The following is a 24,807-nucleotide window of genomic DNA, read 5'->3' on the forward strand; positions in this document are numbered from 1 at the left end:
AGAGTGTGATAAGTGCTTTGTTCGAGGAGTATATAGGGGACAGTGGGAACACAGGTTTGAGGGGAAATAATTTGGCCTGTTTCTTGGAAGAATGCACATTTAAAGTCTGTCCCAAAGTGATATAGAAAAGCAAAAGGAAATTATTTATTATTTTTGATTTAGATCTATTTTTTCCATTTCTTTTGTGATTAACAGTATAATAATTCTGTTCCTTTTATCTTTAGTATCCTCTAGAATTCTTTTTTCTTTAATTTCTCTTTATTTCATACTTTTACCGCTCATCATTCCATGCTGTTAGAAAAAAATAAGATAGTTCTTCCACCGTTTCCTCATTTCTTGAAGACACCAGATGTGCCCTCTCCTTTCTAAACAAAGGAATTGAATTCAGGATTCAAAGATAAGCCCCATTTCTATCAATTTAGGTCTGCTGTGAATTAGCAGTGACTGTATCTTGCCTTTACATTGATATATAGCAGAAATAACTCTCCCCTGCCTTTAACAGTGCGGTATCACCACCTTGACCAAATTGTGCTGTTTTCTTAACATCTCAGTTCTCCACATGAACACAGCACAGAAAGCTGTGTCTTGACGTCTCCTGTAGCCTCTCTCTCCCATCTGGGCCAGCCTGTTGGCCATTTCCCCACCCTATCATGGGAACAACTTGGCTTCTCTTCTTTCCTCCTCAGTGACCCCAAATTTTATTTCCACACCCCACCACAAGGCAGTGAGTGATTTAAGATTTATTTTGTTAATGATTGTGTTTGCACCATCCGAATTGAGACTTTAAAAAAATGTAATTGCACATAGCAGTTGCCTGGTTTTCTGCTAAATCAGAAAGTATATGAAAAATAATAGATAGGAATTTTATATATTCATGAACTTTTTCTCCATTAAGGTTAATCTAGAGGTGTACTCATAGCAAGAGGCCATTTAGCTGAAATTACCAATGCATGAGAAAAGTTCTCACATTTACTTGAAGCTATATACATTGAGGTATTTTTGTGGATACAGTCGAAGTTTGCTCTTACCACTTTAAAGCACCCTATCATGCAGTTTTTGCATTTTTAAAAAATCCCTGAAATTCTGTAAATCTTCCAGGCTAGGGGAACTGAGACACTGAAACAGGTGGCTTAACAGGGGGAGCATATGGGCTGACTCTGGCTGTTTTCCCCCAGGCTCTAGCCCAGTGTGTCTGCCTCTCGTTCTTAGGGTGCTTGTGTGGTACGTTGTCTTTGGGTTTTCACAGACTATAGGAGGAGATTATACCACATAGTCAGGATATGAACTATATTTACATGGAAGAGGCAATATATTAACATATTTAATGAAAGACATTGTCTTAACCCGACAAATCTGTTCCCTGCTTTAGACCTTATCTATTTCTATCCCTTCCCTAATCATTTGACTTGGGGAACCAGAGATCATCATTGATTCTGTCTTCTCTCTCTCCCACACTCACCTGTCACTCACTGGTTCTTTTAAGTATTCATCACAGTCTTTAGTATCCATTCCTTCTGTTTCATTTTCACAGCCTCCTTCTCAGTCCAGCCCATTGCTGCCCCGCCCCCCATCTGTTTGGACTTATACAGTAATCTCTTAGGTCTCTCTATTTTTTACTACTTCTAATTCAAACCATACCCTTTCTACATTATCTTCCAGAAACACTACTTTCATTTTTTATGCTTTCATTATATTGTCATTTAAAATTTGAAGTCTTCTGTCAGGCTTCTACTTCCCTCCAAATTTTTATAATGAATACTTTGAAATACTGTATACTGAAAAATTCAGTTAGTGTAATGGGTATCCATATATCCTCCAAGATGCAACAATTGTTAACATTTGTCATTTTTGCTTTATCTCTATTATTATCTGTCTTTACACACACACACACACACACACACACACACAGTATTGCAGAACCAATTGAAACTTAAATTTATACATCCTGACTTCTCATCCCTAAAAGCTTTAGCATGCTTCTCTTAAGATCTGGGGAACATTCAGTGGGCAAGTAACACTTTTTTTGAAATGGTAAAACAATTATTAAAAACTTTTAATTGAACTGTATAACATCAATGAAGAAAAGGTATAGAGCTTCAAGTAAAGAATGAATGAGTAAATGAATCTTATAGATTGTATATGGAATTTTTAAGAAGGTTTCACTTTGGCTTGTTATATTTGTGCAAATAACACATTACACATCCACCAGGTTGTGATAAGACTGAGTTTTGTATAAAGGTAGCAATTTAGCTACATTATGCTACAAAATGGGAGGTTCTGCCAGGCTTTCAAGTTACTTTGTTTTTTGGTCATTTCCCACCAATCTAGGATCAATTCCCATTAATCAAATTTTTACTTGTAACTTTTATGGTGGACGTATATAGAACTGTCTGTCTGGTACCTATCTTCCCCTTTCTTCTGCTTATGCCGCCCTTATCCATCCACATTTGATGTTGGAAATGGTAAGACGTAAAACCTGAGAGTTGTCATCAGCCATGCTGCCCACCATGTGGAGAAAGCCTATGAAAGGAAATGATGAAGCCAGTATTCAGAGTTGGAGTTCCTGGTCCCAGTCATTCTCCAGATCGGCTGGATAGTTGCCATCCCTGTGGTTTTCTTGTACAACCCTTTCTAGTATCCATCAGTTGATAAATTTCCATTTTGCCTCAGGAAACTCTGGTTGGATTTCTATAACTTTAGTCGAAAAAGTCGTAACTAGCTTAATAGCTTAATATGTTATTTCCCGAGCTAAGTCCTAGCTCCAAGGAAATTTTAAATCCTTTGACTCTTTTCCCTCCCCACTGGCACTGCCCTACCTCTTTTTATCTCTAACTCCACCAGAAACCAACTTAGCTCTCCTTTTGGTTTTTTTGTTTGTTTGTTTGTTTGTTTGTTTGGCGGTACGTGGGTCTCTCACTGTTGTGGCCTCTCCTGTTGTGATGCACAGGCTCAGCGGCCATGGCTCACGGGCCCAGTCGCTGCGCGGCATGTGGGCCGGACCGGGGCACGAACCCGTGTCCCCTGCATCGGCAGGCGGACTCTCAACCACTGCGCCACCAGGGAAGCCCAGCTCTACTTTTCTCATGAAGCTTTTTCAGTCCACAATTATTTTCTCTTACTACATCAGTCAGTCTCTATTTGGTGATTCAGTACTTGATAATATGGTGTTTAGAATTAGTCCCTAATTGTTTCTGGTGTGTTTATTTTGTCTTTCTTGCACTTCTGAATTCCTTTAGAGCATAGATATATTCCTTCATTCGTTTTTACATTCCAGAATACCTAACACTCAGTAAGTGCTCAATAAAAGCATGGCATGTTGATTCATAACATGCTATGATAGTATATATTAAGAGAACTATCTAAGAACCAAGGATCTTTTGTTATTCATATTATTCATTTACTCCTCATGCCTATCACGGTGCTAGACACAGGGTAGGTGCTTTAAAATTCATGTTAATGAAAAAATATTTGTTCTTAGATTTATGAGTTTGGGGTAAATGCTGATGATATTAAAATGAATTTGAGGATGATGATTTGAATAATACTTTATGATGCTTTAAGATTGTGAACTGTCAGTCAACCATGTACAGTTCTTAAACCAAGAGTACTTGGTCAGAGCCATTTTCTTTCCCTTTTCTATATTTTTGTTTCCTTTTACTTCTACCTTTATTTTTTATCTCTCATTAGCACTTAGTTTTGTCACTTTCTGGTCCATGATGAAAAAACATCATGCCTCTCACTCCCGCTTCCCATTTTTTCTCACTTACATTTCCCCCTCACTTCACAGTACTAATTTAGATGTCCTTAGGTTTCCATAAAGGGATCTTATTTTCTCCGAATATTGCCCTCAGGCCTCTGACTCACAGAAGCAAATTTCTAAATCTACATTGCAAAGAAGTACATTTAATTAATCTAGTCCTCAATAATTATCAAATAAAAGTTCTGTGTCACAAAAAGCATAATAAATGAGGGTAGTCGTTAAAGATTATTTTTTGGCACTTTAAAAAACTGGGCGACTAACTGAATTGCGGTTCATGATTGTAATTTTGGAGAGGAAAGGCCTTGGTGAGTTTGAGCTGTGGAAGAAGGCCTGTGTGGCTGCCCTGGGGAGAGTGAGATGAGAGGGTGGGGGGGTGGGGTGGTAAAGGGATGCAGGTATGGTTGGTTATGGCAGCACATTGGCTTCCGTGCACTCCTACTTGCTTCTGTGGTTGATGTCTTTACCAGAAGAGGAATCCTTCTAGGGTGCGTGGTTTGGTGGCTAGACCATGGCCTTTGGAGTTTGAGCAACTGGAGTTCAAAATCTGCTCTGCCTCTTCTTAGGTATGCTCTTGGGCAAACTAATTAAACTTTCTCTGAGACAGAGATAATGATACTTACCTTGCAGCATTGTTAAGTATTAGAGTTGATGTATGTGAAATACCTAGAACTTAAAGATACCTATCAATTACTGCTAGTATTAGAGATGATTTTTAGTAAATTAAATATTTCAGAAATATGAATATTCTGTCTTGATTTATATTCTATGGTGGTAAGGATTGAATAAGTAGACAGAAAAGGTAACGTGTCAGTTTTACCACTTTCTAGTAAATGAGGCTGGATTTCTTTTCATTGCTTTATTGCGTTTCCTATAAATTGACTCTAAAGAGAATACGTTTATATAGTAAGAAGTATTAAAACATATCGTGGAATAAAATTTCTGTTTTTCCTTTAAAGCGACCTAGAAACAACATTGTCTTTGGAACGTTACCTCAAGCAAGCAAGCAAAATATATTTGAAAGCCAAAAATCAGAGGGAAGGTATTCATCTGTGAGCTTCATGTTTTCACTACTATATTGATTCCTTTTGTTTTGCTGAGAAGACAAATTGGCTCTTAAGAAAGGCTGAATTCAAACAGTAGTTTTTATTATTCTTTTTTCTGTCTAGAAAATCTTAACATGAGCTGGAATATTCTCAGCATACAAATAAGCCAACGGATACTGGCTGTGGTCCTTTGGAAAACTTTGTATGGAAAAGGTAGTGTTTCTTCTTTATGGAACAAACAGGAATGTTTTGCAGCTCGCCTCCTTTCTCTTTTTGCTAGCCTTGGCATTGTGCTGGGGAGTCAGATCTGTCCATTAAAATGGTGTGTCTTGAAACATTCTCTTTAGAAAAGAATTCTGCAAAGCAGATGAAATCTTAATTTAGTTTTGAATACGTGTCTCAGAGGAGTAGTAAATTATGTTTCTTTGTAGTATTGCGGTTACTACCCCACAGCAGAGAAGGGCATTGACATCCTAGTGGAGCCAGCTGACTGATTAAGGATATTGATTAGATCTGGAAGATTGTGTTCTGTAAAATTCAAGGCTGATTGAATTCTCGATTGGTATGGCAGTTGCATCTAACCAGTTTAAAATTTTCTAATGTTAACAACATTCACAAGTAAAACAACATTTTAAGGAGTCTTCATTAAAAGATGGGATGAAAGAATGAAATAGAATTATTATAAACTACACATTAAGAGAAAAGGATTCTGAAATTATTTGCCATTCTTCTCTCTATAAGTAGGAAGCAGGAGACAGTCATGAACTGTAAAGGCCAAATAGGATTCATCAGGAGTTTACTGAAAATTCCTAGTCATGATGATATGGTTGTGTTCAAATTTAAGTAGTAAACCAGATGAAGGTTTACAAAGTTCGTAGGACAAAAATAAATCAGAGCAAGTAGTTTAGGAATTATTTTTAGTCCACTTTGAACGTACATGGAAACAAAGGATTCAGCTATGTCAGACTGATTTTTTTTTTTTTTCTCTGTACTTTCAGAGCCTGGCAACTGGCAGGAAGGCATTATCAACCCTGGACTTGTGTTGGGTTCACAGTAATAGCTTCCTGAATGGTTGGATCAGTGGATAAATGTATGCTTCCTGATGGGTTAGGTGGAATTGATTGACCGGTGTGGCAAAGGCTAATAAGGCAGCTGTGTCTAAAGTGATGGCTGGCTAAATATAAGATTTGATCTCTACTGCTCAGTTCTTAACCTAAAGCAGCTTTTGCTATCTTCTCAGGCATTGTCATGAGAAAGAATTAGAAGCACTTAGTTTAGAAGTGGTAGTTTCTTAATCTATTAAGTCCAACAGTTAAAAATTAAATGATATACTGAAGTTCTAAGATGGAAAATTATTCAGTCAGATAGAGAGATGGGCGTATAGTCTAACACTCAAAGTCAATATAGCAACTGCAGGTGAACATTTATTATGCAAAGTCTCTTTGACTTTTTGAAGGAACTTTGAAAAGTAAGGTTTTTGCTCTCAAGATACTTAACATTTAATTGATGGAGAGGGCATAAACATATGTAAATATAATTTAACATAAATTGCCATAATATGCCCCATTATGAGTTTCAAAGTGCTGTGGGAACCTAAGGAAAGGAGAGACAAACTTTCAATCATTAAGGGACTGATTTCCCAACTGCTTATGGTTTAATTACCTGCTTTTTCGTCACCACAGTTTTAGAGCCTACATTACAGGGGGTGGCTCGAAAGCAATAAGGAGAATGTTTTTTGTGCTGATTGTCTCTCAGTAGAAGGCCAGATGGTAGAAGGAGGAAATAGAAACTAAGATTTTGGTTTGTGTTTTTATATTTACTCACCTATTCACTGTAGGAATACATTTTCCCACTTCTATTCTGTTTTTATTTTTTACAATTTCATCTTAATTAAAAAAGACTTCAAACATAGAAATATAGTCTATATAGTTTCATCACTGAAATTAATCAAATATTAGCCTTTTGCTCTATTTGTTTCAGATTTCTCTCTCCGTCTTTTTTTAGGAAATAAAAATTAAGGGTCAAATCAAGCCCCACTTTCATCCCCTTTCCCTCATTATCCAGAATTCATCACTATCCTGAAACTGGTGTTAATCTGTTTCAAAAACTGGAACAGATGTGCATACATATTATACATATCCTTTAGCAGTTTGATTTTTTTTTTACTCAATATCATGTTCATTGTTGATACATTAACATCTCATTAATTCAGCTTAATTGCTACATAATATCCCATTGTATAAAAAAGCTACACTGATGGGCAGTTAGATTTTATCTAGTGTTTTTTCAGTTTTCAATAAGCTTCAAGAAATATGAGAAAATTTAAAAAGCACCTATACTTTTTATTCAATATGTACAGTTATTTGTATTTGGTGCATAATAATTATTTAAATATGTATTCTGTTCTCTTTATGAAGTAATACTGCTTTCAAAGCATTCAAAATGAAAGCAATTCATAAGGAAAACGATTCATGTCATACCTAGTATTGGTGTGAAGGATGCGGTCTTAGCCTTGGAAGGGTGTTAGCAAAATTATTTTTTAATGTGGTAAATATTACTTTCGATGTTTGCTTAGGCCTGACACAGCATGCTTTGTGTCGAAGGATGAGACCACCATTCGATATCTGAGACAAAAGCAAAATGCTGAATTTGTTGCATGCTTGATAGGGGGAGCTACGTTGGTCGGGCACAGTTTTTCTCAGTAGAGCAGGAAACTGACCTTACATGGAGGTTTTTGAGGAAGTGTTGAGTTCTGGGATGGACGGGCTTTCAGAGGTGTTGTGGGATGACGTTGGCAGTGGAATCTGGCTTCTCCGGTGAGGCTTTTGCTGTTTGGGTGGCAGGGCAGAGGCACAGTCGTTGGAGTGAGTCTGCTCCCGATAGGCTGATGCTTAGGAGTGTTGATCGCTGAGTGGTTGCCTTACAGAGGGGCGTTCACTGAGGCAACTTGTCAATGTTTGATTGGTTAAAGGAGTTGCAAACCAATTCTGTGAAACTGAAGGCCCCTAACTTTGGTGCCCTTTCTCATGCTAGTCCTTCTTCCTGAAGTGACCTTGCGTCAAGTCTGTATTTTAAAATTTAGCTACTCTTTCGAGTTTAGCCTCAGTTAATTCCTACTTGAAAATACCTCACATTCTCACTTAGAATTCATATTTCCCTTTTCTGCATACCTATAATACTTTGTTCATATCATTTTTGTATGCCTTTCCTGCTAGATTTTGAACTGTTTCAGACCTGAAACTAGGTACTATTAAATAGAATAACATAAAAATTTAGCAGAGCATAGTTTCTGATACAAAGATGGTGTTGAATAAATAAAAGTTATGATATGTGCTCCACTGGATCTGGCATTTAACCTGATGCCTGGTCAATATTCAATAACTGGTTACTCAAGTGAATTTCATCTGGAGTTTTGAAAATATTGTGACGCTACCTATGGACCTTTCTTTCATACAAAATGCATACTGCTTTACGTTTTAAGATCTTTTGATTTCATGTTATTTTTTTCACTGAAAAAAGAAATTAATGATTTGTTCTGCTTGAAATTTCCAGGCCAGTATATTGCCTCTCTGCTAATACTGTAAACTGTATCCCATTCAGGCTGTAGTAGTCATGCTATGGTCATGCTTTAGGCACTCGTTCTTCAAACACCTGAATTTCTGTTTACTGGTCAGTATTCCTTTCAGATGTCTAATTAAAGGGAAATTACTACATTTTACTAAGTTGTCAGAGGAGCATTGGAGAAAATTCTGGTACTCATTCTGTTTAAATCTAACCACTCTCCCCACAGGGTGGGTCTCATCTGCTTAAACGAAATGCTGACAGTAAGTTTAAGACCCTTTTAAAAAGGCCATGCTGAAGCATGTATCTGGCAGGTTCTAAATAAGTTCCATTTTCTCTGTACTGATTTAGACATATTTTGCATGTAGAAAGAACAAGGAGAGAACAAGGAGAATGTCTTCTGAAAAAGGGAAAATGGATGTTTTATTAAGTCCTTTCCACTTTATTTTCCCGTGAATAAAGTTTATAAATTCACCAATGCCATCCCAGAACAACAAAATACATAGTATATGCTGGGCTCTTTGTCAGGCTATTGTTTGTCTATTTAGTTTTGTTCATAAGAAAGCTCTCTCAACCTATCAAGAGGGTGTGAAGGAAAAAAAACAACAACTAACAGTGTTAGGAATGAAATTTAAAGTAAAACGAAAATAGAATAAATGATTTCAAAACTTTACTGAATAGTTTTCATGGTAACTCCCTGGGGAGACAGGAGCAGTCATATTGATATATTGACTAAAGCAAAATAAAATATGAATACTCTTCTGTTTACACTATAAATTGGTATCATATTCTGGAAAGCAGTTTAATAATACATATCAAGAAGCTTTAAACAGTTTATACATTTTGGCCTATTATTTTTCCTCCCAAGGAAATAATTGAAAATTCAGATGGAGATATATGTACATGGATTTTAATTAAAGCATTGTTTGCAAATGCGAAAAATTATAAATGACTAAACATACACTAATGGGAGAATAGGTAAATGAATAACAACCCATAGAATATTCTTCACTAATGAATATGGTAATTTTGAAAAATATTTAATAGCATGGATATATGTTCACAACACAATCTTAACTGAAAAACACAGCATATAACATTCTTTATCTATTTTCTTTTTTCTTCTTACTATAATGCATGCTCACTGTAGTAAGTCACATCACATGTTGTATGTAGTAAGTCAGATAGTATCACCCCATGACCCAATTAATAATAGTCAGTGTTGGGCTTCCCTGGTGGTACAGTGGTTGAGGGTCCGCCTGCCGATCCAGGGGACACGGGTTCGTGCCCTGGTCCGGGAGGATCCCACATGCCACAGAGCGGCTGGGCCCGTGAGCCATGGCCGCTGAGCCTGCGCGTCCGGAGCCTGTGCTCCACAACGGGAGAGGCCACAACAGTGAGAGGCCCGCGTATCGCAAAAAAAAAAAATAATAATAATAATAATAATAGTGTTAACAATTTGGTCAGTTTCCTTCACACCTTACTTCATGCTTATATAAACATATACACAATTATATACATATATACAATATGTTTTTAATTTTATAAATCTATTTATAGATTTTTAAAGTACTGGGTGAAATCCAGTACTGTATGGAATCCAGTACTTTTAAAATCTATAAGTAACTTGGATGGAATCCAAGTTATTTCTAAGAAATTGGATTAGGAAATTTTTTTTACTTTTCTGTATTTTCCAAATTATCTATATAGAACATTAAAAAAAACACTGAGTGAAGCCATACCTGAGTTAACCAGGTATTTTGAATGTGAGAAGGACACAGAGATAAATGATTAAAAAATAGCAGATATCAGTGATTTAAAAAATACCCAAAACCACCAACAATAACTATTAGTAGAGGTAGCCACCAAGGTCAGCTTTCTTTCATGTCAGTATCCCACGTCTCTTGATTCCCTGGGGTGCTTATGCAAGCCATGGAATAAATGAGCATGCCCGTTTCAAAGATAAGTTTAAATTCTTTTGTAGTAAAAGAAACAGAATACTTGAAGAGGATGGCTTTAGGTCATGACCCTATCCCCTTGGGATATACTTATTGTTTAGGTCAGTGGTTCTCAACCTTGGCTGTGCATTAGAACCATCTGGGACCTTATGAAAATTTGATTCCCTGGACTGCATCTGCAATGATTCTGACTTAATTGGACTGGGGTGGGGCCTGGGAATATACTAAAGGTTCCCCGGGTAATTTTGATATCTACACAGGGTTGAGAACCACTGTCCTAGGCCAAGAGAGTTGCACGGTGCTGGAAAAGGTAACAATAGTAACACATCATGCAAATGGATAATTTTGAGGTTTTGTTAGATTTTCATTTAATATTTCATGTATTTGTTTATTCAAGCAATCAGTCACACATTCAGAAAATAATTGAGTAGACACATGCATGTTTACAATTCTAAATGTTTTTTTTCCAAAGAACAGTTGTTTTCTGGAATGTTCTTACTAAGACAAAGTGAACAGGCACTTTTAGAAAGATGGATGCTAAGAGTTCACATGTGACTCGTTTCTTGCCTAACATTGTTAACCAGAATAATTTAATCATACAATTCTCTTAACTCAAACATCTCATGTGCACTTTTTTTGGCACTATCACTCTTTTCATTTGATTCTCTCAGGTAGATATTTGAAGGCAACTAATTTCTTTGCATCTCTCACAGTGACTAGTACAGATCATGCATATTGTAGGTGCATGTGTAGCATAAAATGACTGCTCAAACCCAGACTCTGGAACTTTCTTGGTTCACAGTCCTTTTAGTGCCTCAGTAATTTTTTTTTTTTTTTTTGTGGCCAGACAGCAACTTCTAACAACTTAGTAGTCATTTGAAAAAAATAATCCATATTTGCTAATTACTTAATGGGATGTACTTGTCTGTTAGACACTGCACAACTTCTCTGACCCTGGAGTGAGATGGAACACTGCCATCCTCATTTCTGTTCAACATTGGTTTTCATGCAGTGTTTACTTTTTAGCAGAACAATCACTGAGCACTCAACTTCTCAAAGATCTCATGTCATTGATTTGAGTATAGAATGTTGAATTATGGACTCTCAAATTAGTTTGCTTTCATGAAAATTTAAAATATCTTCTGACACCTCTGAGTTTGTTGTGTCACCTTTGGTGGCTTCGAGCATAGTTTAGGTTTTTGTGGCCCCAAATCTGGGGCTTCTGATGTTTTTCTGTTATAGGCATGACAGAGGATTTGTCTACTAAGTTTTTGTTGCTTATGTTGTTTGCTTTAGATATCCAATTGCTAAGCCTACGCGTACATTCTAACAGAAGACTAATCATAGTCTTTCTTTTTTATAGCATTAAGATGTGGAACCACTAAAAATAGATACTTAGAAAAAGCACTTGGATTCAAGGCACTGTACTAATAAGTACTTTATAGTATCATATTCTTTGATTCTATCATGTTTTTGAAATTGAACGATCTCACAAAACTTCCCTGATGCAGGACAGAGAGGAATAGGCTGTCTGTCCTGTTGTGTTGGGCTTAGAGATGGTGGTCTTTGGGCAGTGCTTGACTGTTCTCTTGGCAGGAGGTGGAGGGTGCTGGCCATTCCAGTTGGGATGGACCGTGACCCTACCTGAAAGCCCATTCTGGAGAAATGTGCTAATGCGGGCTCCAGGAATGAGTTCTCTCTTATGCCAGGTCCCCTGGCTTGGAGTTGTGCAGCCCAAAATAATAATCCCACTTTACAATTATTTGCTCTTTGGAGTATTACATCCTTTCTGGGAACTTGGTGGGGAATATTTTGGGGGAATAATTTGAGGGAGGCATTTTTAGTTTGGTACGCTAAATCTTTTTCAGGATATTAATTATATAAATAGCAATAGCTTGATTCTCCTTTTGGCCTGGACGACATAGTCCTTTCCAGACTTCATCCATCAATTTTACTAAATTAGGGATACTTAAGGAAATTGAGTCATTAAGTTGCAAAGGAGGCTAGAGTACTCTGTATTTAGTTCAAAGAGTTCATACTTAATTCATTCCCAAGTGGGTATTGTACACCAGCTAACCCGATTTCCATTGTTACATTCACGAGAGGGAACATTCATTGATTGTTGGTTCTCTAAAGGTCTTCTCTCCTATATACGATCATTAATATATTTGAAATACCTAAGGGAAAAACATTTACCACTCACAGATTCCTAATGGACTTTTCCTTTTAAATAGCGTTTTATTAAGAAATCTAAGTCTGTGTGAAATAGATTTTGTAACAACTTTATATTTTTAAATTCAATTATTTTCCCAAATGGGTTTTTTTCCCTTATAGCAGTCTCTTGTTTTCACCCATATTACTTGTTTCCATTTTTATTGTCAACTTCAATTTTGGCTCCTTGATGATCTGCTACAGAGATTTTTCCAATTAATTATTTAGAATTGGGCAATAATTGGTAGAACTTAATCGTCATTTAATTGCTTTTCTAAGGAAAAGCCACAATGGTTGCCCTAATCTTGTTTTGTAAAGTTCTTTCTCAACATCACAAGAGTGAACATATCTGTTGAAGAAGTTATTGAAAGAACAACTGGTAAAGAATCAAAGAATCTGTACTTTGCTTAAAGTACATAACTTATGAATGTTCTCTGCACAGAAATGGTTGTTTACACATTATCTCCTAGCCCCTCCCTCCACTGCAAGACTTATGTACTTCATATCACACACTTGCATCCTCCCTTGCAGTTATTAAGTTGACCTCTCTGGGCATGGCTGATGCGTTTATTTTTCATGTTGTTTTTTACTCTTTATCCTTTTGCTGTTACAAATCTTAGTTGTGAGTGTGACCTGCCAGTAAGTGGTACCTTTTGCCTTCTGCTGAATCACTGAACGTGAAAGTGGTCTTGGGACCCCTGAGACATAGAGCAAGAAGGACTGGGAGGGTAGGACTCATGAGAAGTATAATTTTGACACAGACTTTAAGGAGGTGAGAGTTAAGACATTTGGATATGTGGGAGGGGGCGGGGGGTGGGAGAGAGAACTCTAGGCAGAAGGAACAGCCTGTGCAAAGACCCAAAGGTGGGCACTTGCCTGGCTCAAGGAAGTGCAAGGGGCCGATGTGGATCAGAGGAGTGAGGATGGAGTGGCGAGGATTAAGCTCAAAGACTCAGTGGGACACGTCATCTCAGGCAAGGACCTTCTTGAGGGAAGGGGATGATGTCAGTCAGCATATGCTTGCTGGGTAAGTCAGTAAATTCCCATCTTTCCTCTAAGGAGGAATATCTGCTTCTCACGTTTTCTTAGCTCAATCATTTGTCTTTGGTGGAGACTTCACATATTCTGTTTAACCTCATTGTTCTTTCCTCAGTCTTAAAAATTTTTTTTGCTGATTTTTCTCAGGAAAAGAAATCTCTCTTTCTCTCAGTCTTTTCATCTGTGATGCCATTGGGCTGTCAGTTCTTCTGTCACTCCATACTTAGCACCTTCGTATATAGTGTACGTAATTAATGCATGTTGGGCGAAATTTGTGAGTGAATGAATAATTGTGATTCTGAGGCAGGATGAAAAATTGAGAAGACAAGATAAAAGTTAGGATGAGAAATGCCTGTGGAGTGAGCTTGGGCAATATGTTTTAGGATTTTGATTTGTTTATTTATCAGACTGATTTATTTCTACTGAGGGAAGGGGCCCTTTGGGTAGGCAAGAAGGAACTGAGTCCAAGTACTAATGGTTCACTTTCTCATTTGTTCCCTATTCAGTCATCTGCAATGTGCTTGTTCTTAAGTTATAAGGACTCTTTTTTATGTCATTCATTTCATTAGTTTTGGTGAATCACACTCATTTAAGATTCTGGTCCTAATGGAGAAAATGTGCATTTTACTTGGTCTATAACATTTTTCACCTTTGGAGATCATGTCCTTATTCTATCTCTGTAATTTCTTCTTAGATTTGACATTTTCTCTGTAATGAATATTAGTACAATAAATTTGTTTTTGCTTCAAACAGGCACAGATTTTTTTTCTCTTAAACTCCACAGCCAGTAAGAATTTTGGATACAATCTGATGCTTAAGCAATGAAAAGGAGGCTTTTCTAATTTATTGAACTTTTTCTTTAATTCAGCTCCCTTTTGTTCCTTTAAAAGAAGGAGGCTGTGTGTCCATATTTGAAATGCTGTAAAGATTAAACTGTTGAAGCCCTTTCCACCCTGCTTTACAGAATGTGGAATAATATGTTCCTTTCTTTCACAAGCCCCTTTGTTGTCCTCACTCTTTCCTAAACTTTCGGCCCTCCTTCCAATTAAATATGGAAATTGTGCTGGTACCCGGGAGAAAGAATTTTAAAACTACTTTGTTGGTATTGTTTTGTAATAGTGAAAGTAAAGTTAATCTTTGATGTAATACAATTGCATTATATTTATTTAGCAAGTTTTGCTACTTACGTGTTCTCTAGTCAAAATTTCCAAGTTAAATATTCTTAGAAAGAAGGAAAAGTCGTATTAATTTCCAAAAGGAAAAGGAATCTTAATATTTGTTTTTGTGATTATTGTAATAATGTAAAATGTTTCTTATTGGCAACTGTGGGATTAAGCTCAAAATTTCACCAAATACTGGGGCCGGAAAGCTGGCTGTAATTTCAAGTGGCTTCTGTAGAAATCCTATAATTATCATTCTTTCCCCAGTTCGTGGTCACTTCTGATCATCTCTTCCTCTCTTCCTTCATTTCTTCTCTTTCCTGCTCTTCTCATCTTCCCTCCCTTCCTCCCCACCCCTGTTGCATTCATCTAGAATCTACATGCTAAACTCTGGTGAAACACAAGGCTGAGTTTGAAACAGTATCGGCTGTCAAGGAGATTGTTCTCACAGAGAAGACAAATGCACAGAAAGTAAAACATACACCATAAATACTATGTGCTATCAGACGAATCAGTACAGAAGAAAAGAGCCCATCTAACTGGGATAAGGCCACATTTATTTGAAGAGTGTCGTTTGACCTAAACTTCGAAGGATAGCTTAGGATTTTTGATGGGTAGGGATTAAAATTAAGATTTTTTTCAGATAGAAGAAAGGAATGATATAGCAGGAGAGTGGGTTGGTCTTGGATAGTGACTAGTGACCCATTCATCTGACGATATAAAGCAGAGTTCTGCAAACTTTTTCTGTAAAGTGCCAGAGAGCAAATAATTTCTTCGTAGACCATATGGCCTGTGCTGTTGAAGCAAAAGCAGCCATAGGTAATCCATAAATGAGTATATTGGCAGTGTTCCAATAAAACTTTATTTACAAAAACAGGCTGCAGGTCAGAGTTGGCCTGCAGGCTGTAGTTTGCTAATCCCCATAAAAGAGTGGTTAGTGGGAAATAAGGCTGGAATGGAAGGTGGTAGCCAGATGTCAGCTTTTGAATGCTAGGCTAAAGGCTTGGGAATTAATTGAAACGCTCTTTAGTGAAACCATGATGATGTCTCTACTAAAGGCTTTAAATACCTTAACATTTAAATGTGGAACCAGATGTTTTTTATTTACATCCTAAGATATCTGTATAGCTAGCTCTATTCCAAGGTTTCTCTGACTGAATATTTTGTATGAAAATGGTGGGTGGAGAACAAACTCTAGGCCTCTGAATGCCCCCAGTAAAGTTTGATTTGAGTCATAACGTCTTTGAGTCATAATATAAAGTCTCCACTGGAATGGACCAAAAAGTCAGATCATGGAAAACAGGAGAGAATGAATGGGCAGGCCCTTTGGAGATCTGAGCTCAAAATGTCCACAGTTTCCCTGTTCAAGAAATGATAATGTGAACTGATTCCAAAATAGATATGAGATCCACATTTTTTAAAAACCATTTTATTGAGGCATGGTTGACATGTAAAGGCTGTAGATATTTAATGTATGTAACTTAATGAGTTTGGGGATAACTATACACCTGTGAAAACATCGCTACCATCAAAACCATAGACATATCCATCACTTCCCAAAGTTTCTTCCTGCCCCTATTATTATTATTATTTTGTGGTAAGAACACTTAAAGTAAGATCAATCCTCTTAGGAAATGTTAAATATATAGTACAGTATTGTTAGCAATAGGCACTGTGCTGTATACTAAATCTCTAGTGTTATTTATCTTGCATAACTGAGACTTCACACCCTTTGACCATCACCTCCCCATTTCCCCCTCCTCTCAGCCCCTGGCAATTACCATTCTAATCTCTGCTTCTATGAGTTTGAGTATTTAGTTTCCACATATAAGTGAGATCATACATTATCTTCTTCCTGTGTCTGGCTTATTCCACTTAGCATAATGTCCTCCAGCTCCATCCATGTTGTTGCAAGTGGCAGGATTTCCTTTTTTTTTTAAAGGCTGAATAATATCTCATTGCATGTATATACGAGTTTTCTTTATCTGTTCATCTGCTGATGGCCGTTTAGATTGTTTCCATATCTTGGCTATTGGGAATAATGCTGCAGTGAACATGGGAGTGCAGGCATCTCTCTTTGAGACTGATACTTATAGGAATAGTGACACATGTTGATTCTGAATTTCTACATAATTTCATAGAAGATTGTATTAGGTACTATAGAAAGTTGTTCTTGGTTTCAATATTGCCTTTTTAAAACTTCCTCTATAGTAATATCAGATAATTCTGCAGTACTGTTTTTTCACGTTTCCTTAGAATCTTCCTCAAGGTAAGAATGTATCCTATTAATGTTTGCAGCCCCATTACCTAGCTAGTGCGGATCTGGCCAAAGTCAGGCAGTCAATAAATATTTGTTGAATGAATCAATGTAGGTAAACATTTCTAATTGTTCCCAACCAATTATTTAATTTCACTATATTTTTGTGTTCTTTATTTTTTTATAGCTCTCATTTAGAATGCATAAACCTCAAAGCTTTAAAATTTTCATTGTTAAAATATTTTATTAAATTTTATCTGTGATCTGTTTATAAAAACTTTATCTACCTAGTATATTTTTAGCACTATATTCCTAGAGAGGAAAAAAGTTGTATATTAAATTATTGTAGATGCTTGAAACATAATTGAAAAGAAGTAGGCTTGTTTTTGTACTGGAGAAATCTGAAATAGTTTCTCCATGGGTATAGTTGTAACCTACATAATAGTAACAACATAATAAGATGATGTCAGATTCTCTTGAAAAGAAGTGGGGTTGTAATTTCTCAGCGCACCCCACTTCAGATGTCGTCAAATAAATAGCTATTTTGTTTTTTTTTTGTTGTTTTTTTTATTTTTTTATTTTTATTTTTTTGCGATACGCGGGCCTCTCACTGCTGTGGCCTCTCCCGTTGTGGAGCACAGGCTCCGGACGCACAGGCTCAGCGGCCATGGCTCACGGGCCCAGCCGCTCCGCGGCATATGGGATCTTCCCAGACCGGGGCACGAACCCGTGTCCCCTGCATCGGCAGGCGGACTCTCAACCACTGCGCCACCAGGGAAACCCTAAATAGCTATTTTGGACTTTGATTTACCTATCTATATCCTGTAGCAAAACCATAATACAGTGTTGATTCTAATATGCTTTTGCAAGAACATTTCTTTTATACCTATTTAGTAGTCTTTTGAATTTGTGATTCTCATTCCTTAATGCTTCTAATCATGTGCTAAATAGTTAAATCTTTGTCAGCAACCTCAGACCTCGCTCATGGGTGTGTATTTTATTTTTCCTTGTTTCTCTCAACATTTAGATTATATGTTTTCTTAGGGTGCAGTTGAAATCATTTGATATTGAACCATTTTTAAACCAATGGTGACATACTGAAAAGAAAATTATGTGGGCAAGACATAATGATTATAATTACATGACAGAGAAAATAACATGGGCATGGAAAGCTGAAAAATACAATGGAGAAGAGTAGGTAGATTATGGAGACAAAAGCACCTCTGGTTGAAAATCATATATTTAATCACACAATCTGCCCCGTCTAAATGCCAGAGTATTTTTGTTGGAGAAGAGAGCTAGTGAGGGGGATTATTATGGATATATATTACTTCTGGCTGCCAGTGCTGTTTGCCTGGTCAAACTTGACATCACAGAAGTCAGAGGCATCCTGTTTAAGTCAATGGCAGGTAATTCTTTATAACTTTTTATTTGAAGGAAAAAGAGTTGTTTGTGCCTCTTTAATTGCTGTAACCAGGCTTTCAGCCAAGATTTTGTTTTTCGGTTTTTTTTTTATTTTAATGCTATTTTTGCTGCTGCTTATGTCGGGGCCAGAAAAACCAGGCTGAGAGAGGGGATGAGCAGGTCAGAGAATCAGCAAATGAGCACTTCCTTCTCTGCACTGGTTGGGAGGAAATAAGTGAGCTAGTGAATATGATGGAAACCAAATTCCTAAGGCTTTTCAATGAGAGAGAATGTGGAGTAAAACACATGGAACTTGGAGTAAAATGAACCTGTTAATCCTGCCTGTAATTTATTAGCTGCTCAACTTTAGCCTCGATTTCCTTGCCTTAAAAGGGGGAAGTTTTGCAGGTTTGTATTAGGATGAAATTGGACAACATGTGTAAAGTTTCTAGAACTGGGCCTGAGGGAGCAGGGTGTGTGTGTGAATGTGTGTGTATTATACAAATAACTAGTTTTTCCCATTTGAGCTAGAGAGGACAGTGCTGGTCAGGCCTACAGTATGTCTTAAGTCTGTTAGGCAATCTAAGGTACAGACATAGGGGATCTCCACAGACAGAGAGGCTATGAGTTTGATAGCCAAGATTTGACCTTTGCAAATTGTTTTTTCTGAATTTGATACTCATTTTCTCATCAAATTTATTACATTAACATTATTAGCACATGTGGAAAAAAATCGTCCATTCTGGATTAGAAAACATTTTATGAATCAAACCCAGCTTCAGAATGCCAGGAGGCTTTAGGGTGTCTTATTTTGGCAACTGTACTTTTACAAAGATGAAACATATGGAATATGCAGAGGTTTTTTTTTTAATGAGTTTAGCTTAAGATCTTACTACACATTGGACTTTGTCTATAAATCCAAAGGCTCTGAGAATTTCTAAAATCTTTGGAGCAAACAAATTAATAAAAATTCCCTGTTGAGTCCCATTCCTGAAAATGCTGTTGAAGGAACCACTGTAGGTACATTTGATTTGAATAAAACCCATTACCAAATTTTAATAGGGAATGTTAATTCTCTTATCTTCTAGTTATGTGCAGTCTCCCTCTTATGTGGTTTCTCATATTTTTGGTACATTAGCCTTCCCTCCTTTGCCTTCTCTTATAAAAGATAGGGTAGCCTATTAAATAAAATATCATATATTTACAGTTGTATCCCATGTCATTTAAGGTACTTGCTTTGGAAGCAAGCAACAGAACCCAACTCTGGCTACAAGATTCGGGGGAGGGATTTTGATATAGCTCACAGATCAACAGAGGGACAGTACAACCCAGCTTCTGGAAGGAGAGGGACATGTAAGCACTGGAAATCACAGAGAGTAGGAGTTCAGAGACTCTCAGATGATTCAGCTCCAGCAACTGTTAGCCTCTGTGTATCTTTATTCACATTTTGAGGGCCTGACAGACTGTCTGGCCTGCATTAGTTAGACGCTTTATGCCAGTGGCTCAATAAATTTTGTCTAGGGGATTAGCGGCAAGTGACTGGGGGAATTACTTTGAATTGAGCAGCAGCTACTTGTCCTCTACACATAACTAGTGTTTTGTACTCGGTGGCTCTATTCAAGGACATTGGTTTAGAAGCCCATCATGCCCTGTTTACATATGGCAACCTTTTACTTTTTTGCCTAAGAGTTGTATTTCCCATTTGAATTTGAAGCCATGGTTTGGCATCAGCATGTATGTATGATTACTTTTTTCTTTTTAATTGATGTTGTATAAGGATTTAAGTTCTCAGTGATGATTGCAATCATACATTCCTTGAATTAACTTGAGTAATGTGACCCCAGGACTCACTATAACATGATGTAAAGATGGCTTTAGAGTCATTCATGGGGGGGACACTTGAAGGCTGACACAGCTTCTTTTTTTTTTCTTTTAGCATCTTTATTGGAGTATAATTGCTTTACAATATTGTGTTAGTTTCTGCTGTATTGACACAGCTTCTTAATGACTGTGAGATTTGAGGCAGTTTGCATAGCTGCCTGAATGTCTGAAATCTCACTTCTTCATCAGTAAAATGGACTTGATATTATATATTTTACAAAGGTATATTGAGATTTTTTTGATAATATACACACAAGGCTTGGCAACAGGAACATGTATTTATTCCTAGCCCTTTTTCATATTTTGATTTTAAATTGTTAGCAACATGATTTATTTTAGTGTGAATTTATATGATGGGGAGGTAATTAAATAATTTGAGGAAAGCTTGGAGTTACAGCCCAAGACTTAGTTGACCTTTTAGTACCAGATGCTCCTGAATTTTCTATTAAAAGTGATGATAGTAATGACTGCTCACAAATAATTTAACCTCCCACAAAGGCTTTTTATTATTAAAAATGCCGAGAAAGTAGAGGTGTAGATGAACATCAGTTATCTATATTTTTCCTTGTAATCTATTCTCCATATTTACATTTGAATATATACAAAGTTGTTTTGGAAATTAACCATTTTTCAGATATACTAATGGAACCTCATTTTAAGGTGTGACTCTACAGGAGTCATTTTTTCCCCCAGTTCTTCCCATTTCCATGCTCTAAAGTGGGACTAGAGTAGCTTTTAAGGGTATAATCAGGCAATTGTAGTGCAATAAGAGCACAAGCTTTGAGGAGAGACTGTGGCAAGTTTGTGTCTGGTTTCCTCCATGGCCAACTTACAAACCGTGCTAACCTGCAGTTACCAATATATGAAATGAAGACAGTCGTATCTATCTAATGGGGATGTCTTGAAGAGAAAATGGAATGATGCACTTAAAAATTAACACAATGCCTGGTTCATTAACCGCCAACACATTTTAGTTCTTATTAGAGTTAATTATTATCATGTATGAGGAAATATATGAAAAATATGTTTGTGTCTGAATATGTAAAGAATTGTGTTTGGATAACATTTAACCTCATTTTTTGATTCTTAAAAGGATAAGGACTATTTTATAACTTGCTGAATGGTACCTTTCCTAGGACTGGGCAGTTACAGTGGTTCTATTTGTATTTAAAATGTCTTTGTATGGTCAAAAGCAATTTAAAGTCTAGCTTATCTTAACAAAAAATAGATATGGTGTGACAACAGTTTTGTAGCAATATTGCAACTCAATCATTGTTGACTAGGATTTTTTACCTGACGTGATGTTCTTGCTAAAAATTCTTTTTAAAAAATGGGTTTGTTTACACAAATGCATAACAGCATAATTAATCCTTATGAGATGTTTCTTATTGAAGTACTCATGTTTATGAAGTGGTCTCCAGTTGTGAAGTAATAATTTTTGTTATAAATAACGATACTAACATTAGATGTGACAACCAAACACTGTACTGAGCACATTATTTGCATTGTTTTATTTTACTAGCTCAAAATAGTTGCTATCTCCTGCTTTTACAGATGAGCAAATGGACCGAGAGGTGAGTAACTCACCCAAAGTCACATGTCTAGGGAATGGCAGAGATGGACCTTGACTGGCTGCAGAGCCCATTATGGTAGAAGATAAGGCATCTTTAGCAAAGGTGTTATGATACAGGCTTTGCAAAGGCATTTCCATGATGGTAAAAGTTCTTTTGTAGCCAGACATTATCATTGGTAAATGCATGGACACATTGTCAAGATCTATAAGGCTGGAGGTTTAAGTAGAAAAAGCTTTAATTCTTATTTTCTTGACTTTATTATTTTCACATGTTGTATCTATATATTTAATGGATCATGTTTTTTTATATTTTAGAAAAAGGGTTTTTTTTAACTTAAGTATAGTTGATCTACAATATTAGTTTCAGGTATACAGCATAGTGATTCAGTATTTTTGCAGATTATGTTCCATTATAGGTTATTACAAAGTAACGGCTATAATTCCTTATGCTATACAATACCTTCTTGTTGCTTATCTATTTTATAGATAGTAGTTTGTATCTGTTAACCCTATACCCCTAATTTGTCCCTCCCCCTTCCCTCTCCCTTTTGATTACCTTAAGTTTATTTTCTATGTCTGTGAATGTGTTTGTTTTGCATATACATTAGTGTTATTTTTTAGATTCCACATATAAGTGACATCACAGTATTTATCTTTCTGACTTATTTCACTAAGCATAATATTCTCTAGGTGCATCTGAGATTCTGTTTTGATATTTTGTAATTTGGAACTAAAACACATCCCCTGCTTTCCAGACAACAGAACAAAATAAAGGAGCTAGCCATGCACTAATGGGTTTGGTGAGATGGCATTTTATTCTAAGACCTTTGACTGTATTTTAAATTAGTATTAAATCTATATAACTTGATAATATTAGAAATTAGTAACATAAAGTAAAAATTATTTTCCTAAAGCCAGAAACTCTTTCCATTATTCACTGTTCTCCCTTCTTCTTCTAAATGGCAGAGAAAATGGAGTGATAATCCTGCGCCGTATTAATAATAAATTCAAATTTATTCAGTTTTAGGGAGAATAATGAATTTGTTGGAATGTTTAACATCTCTTCCTATCCATCCATGTGTATGTATTTCCTAAATTTTTCAACAGTTTTGTACTGTTGGTTCAGGTGCCTTAAATGACATTTTAAAGTATAGTGACATACGCTTTCTAGGATATAACGTGCTGCGATTTTCTTTTTCTCTTCCAGTGTCTGTATTTATGCTGAAGGTCCAGGTGAATGACATCATCAGTCGTCAGTACCTGAGTCAAGCAGTTGTAGAAGTGTTTGTAAACTACACGAAGACAAATTCCACAGTAACTAGAAACAATGGAGCAGTGTTGATAAGAGTACCCTACAAGTTAGGACTCAGCCTAACCATTATTGCTTACAAAGATGGCTATGTGTTGACACCTCTGCCTTGGAAGACTGGAAGAATGCCAAGTAAGCAGTTAAACAATGTTTTGCTTTCACTAAATGTAAATGATTTTTTTCTCTTGTTCTGATAAACCGAAAATGAGACTATGTGAAGCCAATATAAGGAGGTTAGAAAGGCGTGCCAGTTTGAAGAAAACATGAAGGTCTTTTTCCTTCTACAGAAGCTTGAAGGAATCCCGAGCTACAGCTCTGCTCTGGCACAAAGCTTGTCTGCAGGTGGCGGAGAGGGGTGTGGCATGCCCAAAGAATTAGTTAGAAGCAAGATAGTAAAGTAAAGTAAATTATCTGGCCCAAAGTAAAGTAAAGGGCCAGATAATTAAAGGACAGTCTCAAAAGATAAGATGAACAGTTTAGATTTACGTGACGAATAATAAAACAGTTCTTGTAGATTCTTGAGCACATGAAAGTAAGTTGTTTAGAAACTGAATTTACAGTGTATAAAGAACAGGGCAACAGCAGGGCTAAAATGGATTCAGGGAGCCTGGCTATGAAGCTGTGGTTGTGCTGCTGGACAGTAGCCTGATGTAAGAAAGGAAATGGAAAGGAGAGGTGAGAGTACAAGAGGCATACTGGAGAAAGAATTATTAATTATTGTGGCAATCATTTCACAATATAAAAACATATATCAAATCATCACATTGTACACCTTAAACTTACATGATGTTAGCTGTCAATTATATTTCAATAAAGCTGGAAAAAAATTGGTAGGAGTGATTATAACTAATTGAATACTGGGAAAATTGGCCATACAAGGTACCAGAATACAAGTCTGATTGACTGGAAGGATGATACATTAGGTAGTCAATCTTTCTAAAAATTTTATTTTTTATTGTGGTGGTTCTTGTTGTTAGGTTTTAGATATTTTATTTAGTTTCATAATGGAAACATTTGAATTCTTGAACTATTTAAATTTAGAATGAGAAAGAAAATGAAAAATGAATTAGATAATTTAATAAGACTCATGTGAATAAAATTGTAATAAAATGGCTGGAAAATCCAGATAAGGATGTATTTGAGATGATTTCATGGTCTCAAATGCTTTAAATTTTTTTAAAGACAGAAATTAAGTACAACTATTCATTCAACAAAAGTGAGAAAAATAATGAAAGAAGAAACCAACTAAAATGGGAAAAAGGAAATAAAAAGATTGAACTAGATTGGCATATATTAGAAAAATATAAAGAAATAATTGACAAAGTGTTAGTTCTTTGAAGTAAATTATACATACATCTAGCTAATTTAAACAAAAATGAGGGAAATAAAAGATAAAAATACATAAAAGCTTTAAAAATCATAAAAATTATCAAAAAATTTGGCAATAATCTTAAAAATCCAATAAAGCAAACAATTTTGTGATAATATAAATGGTATATTGATTTTAGATGAGGTAGATTAATAACCATGGGTAAAATGTTCTGGGTAAAAATAACTTCAAAGGGTATAAGGAAAAGTGCCCCAGATCATTTTACCAAATCAGTACAGCCTTGATTCTGAGACCTAACAAAGGTAATACAAAATTAAATGCC

The 24,807-nt window shown here is 36.2% G+C and overlaps 1 protein-coding gene across 1 annotated transcript in view; it reads left to right on the plus strand.

Moving 5' to 3' along the window:
- The window catches only part of FAM171B (family with sequence similarity 171 member B), a 63,909-nt gene that overhangs the window by 13,038 nt on the left and 26,064 nt on the right, over positions 1–24,807 (plus strand). Inside the window, exon 2 of the mRNA XM_004276917.3 lies at positions 23,054–23,287. Coding sequence (XP_004276965.1) covers positions 23,054–23,287 — 234 coding nt within the window. The remainder of the gene's footprint in view (positions 1–23,053; positions 23,288–24,807) is intronic.

The sequence above is a fragment of the Orcinus orca genome, chromosome 7 (genome assembly GCF_937001465.1).
Source record: "Orcinus orca chromosome 7, mOrcOrc1.1, whole genome shotgun sequence".
Lineage (NCBI taxonomy): Eukaryota > Metazoa > Chordata > Mammalia > Artiodactyla > Delphinidae > Orcinus > Orcinus orca.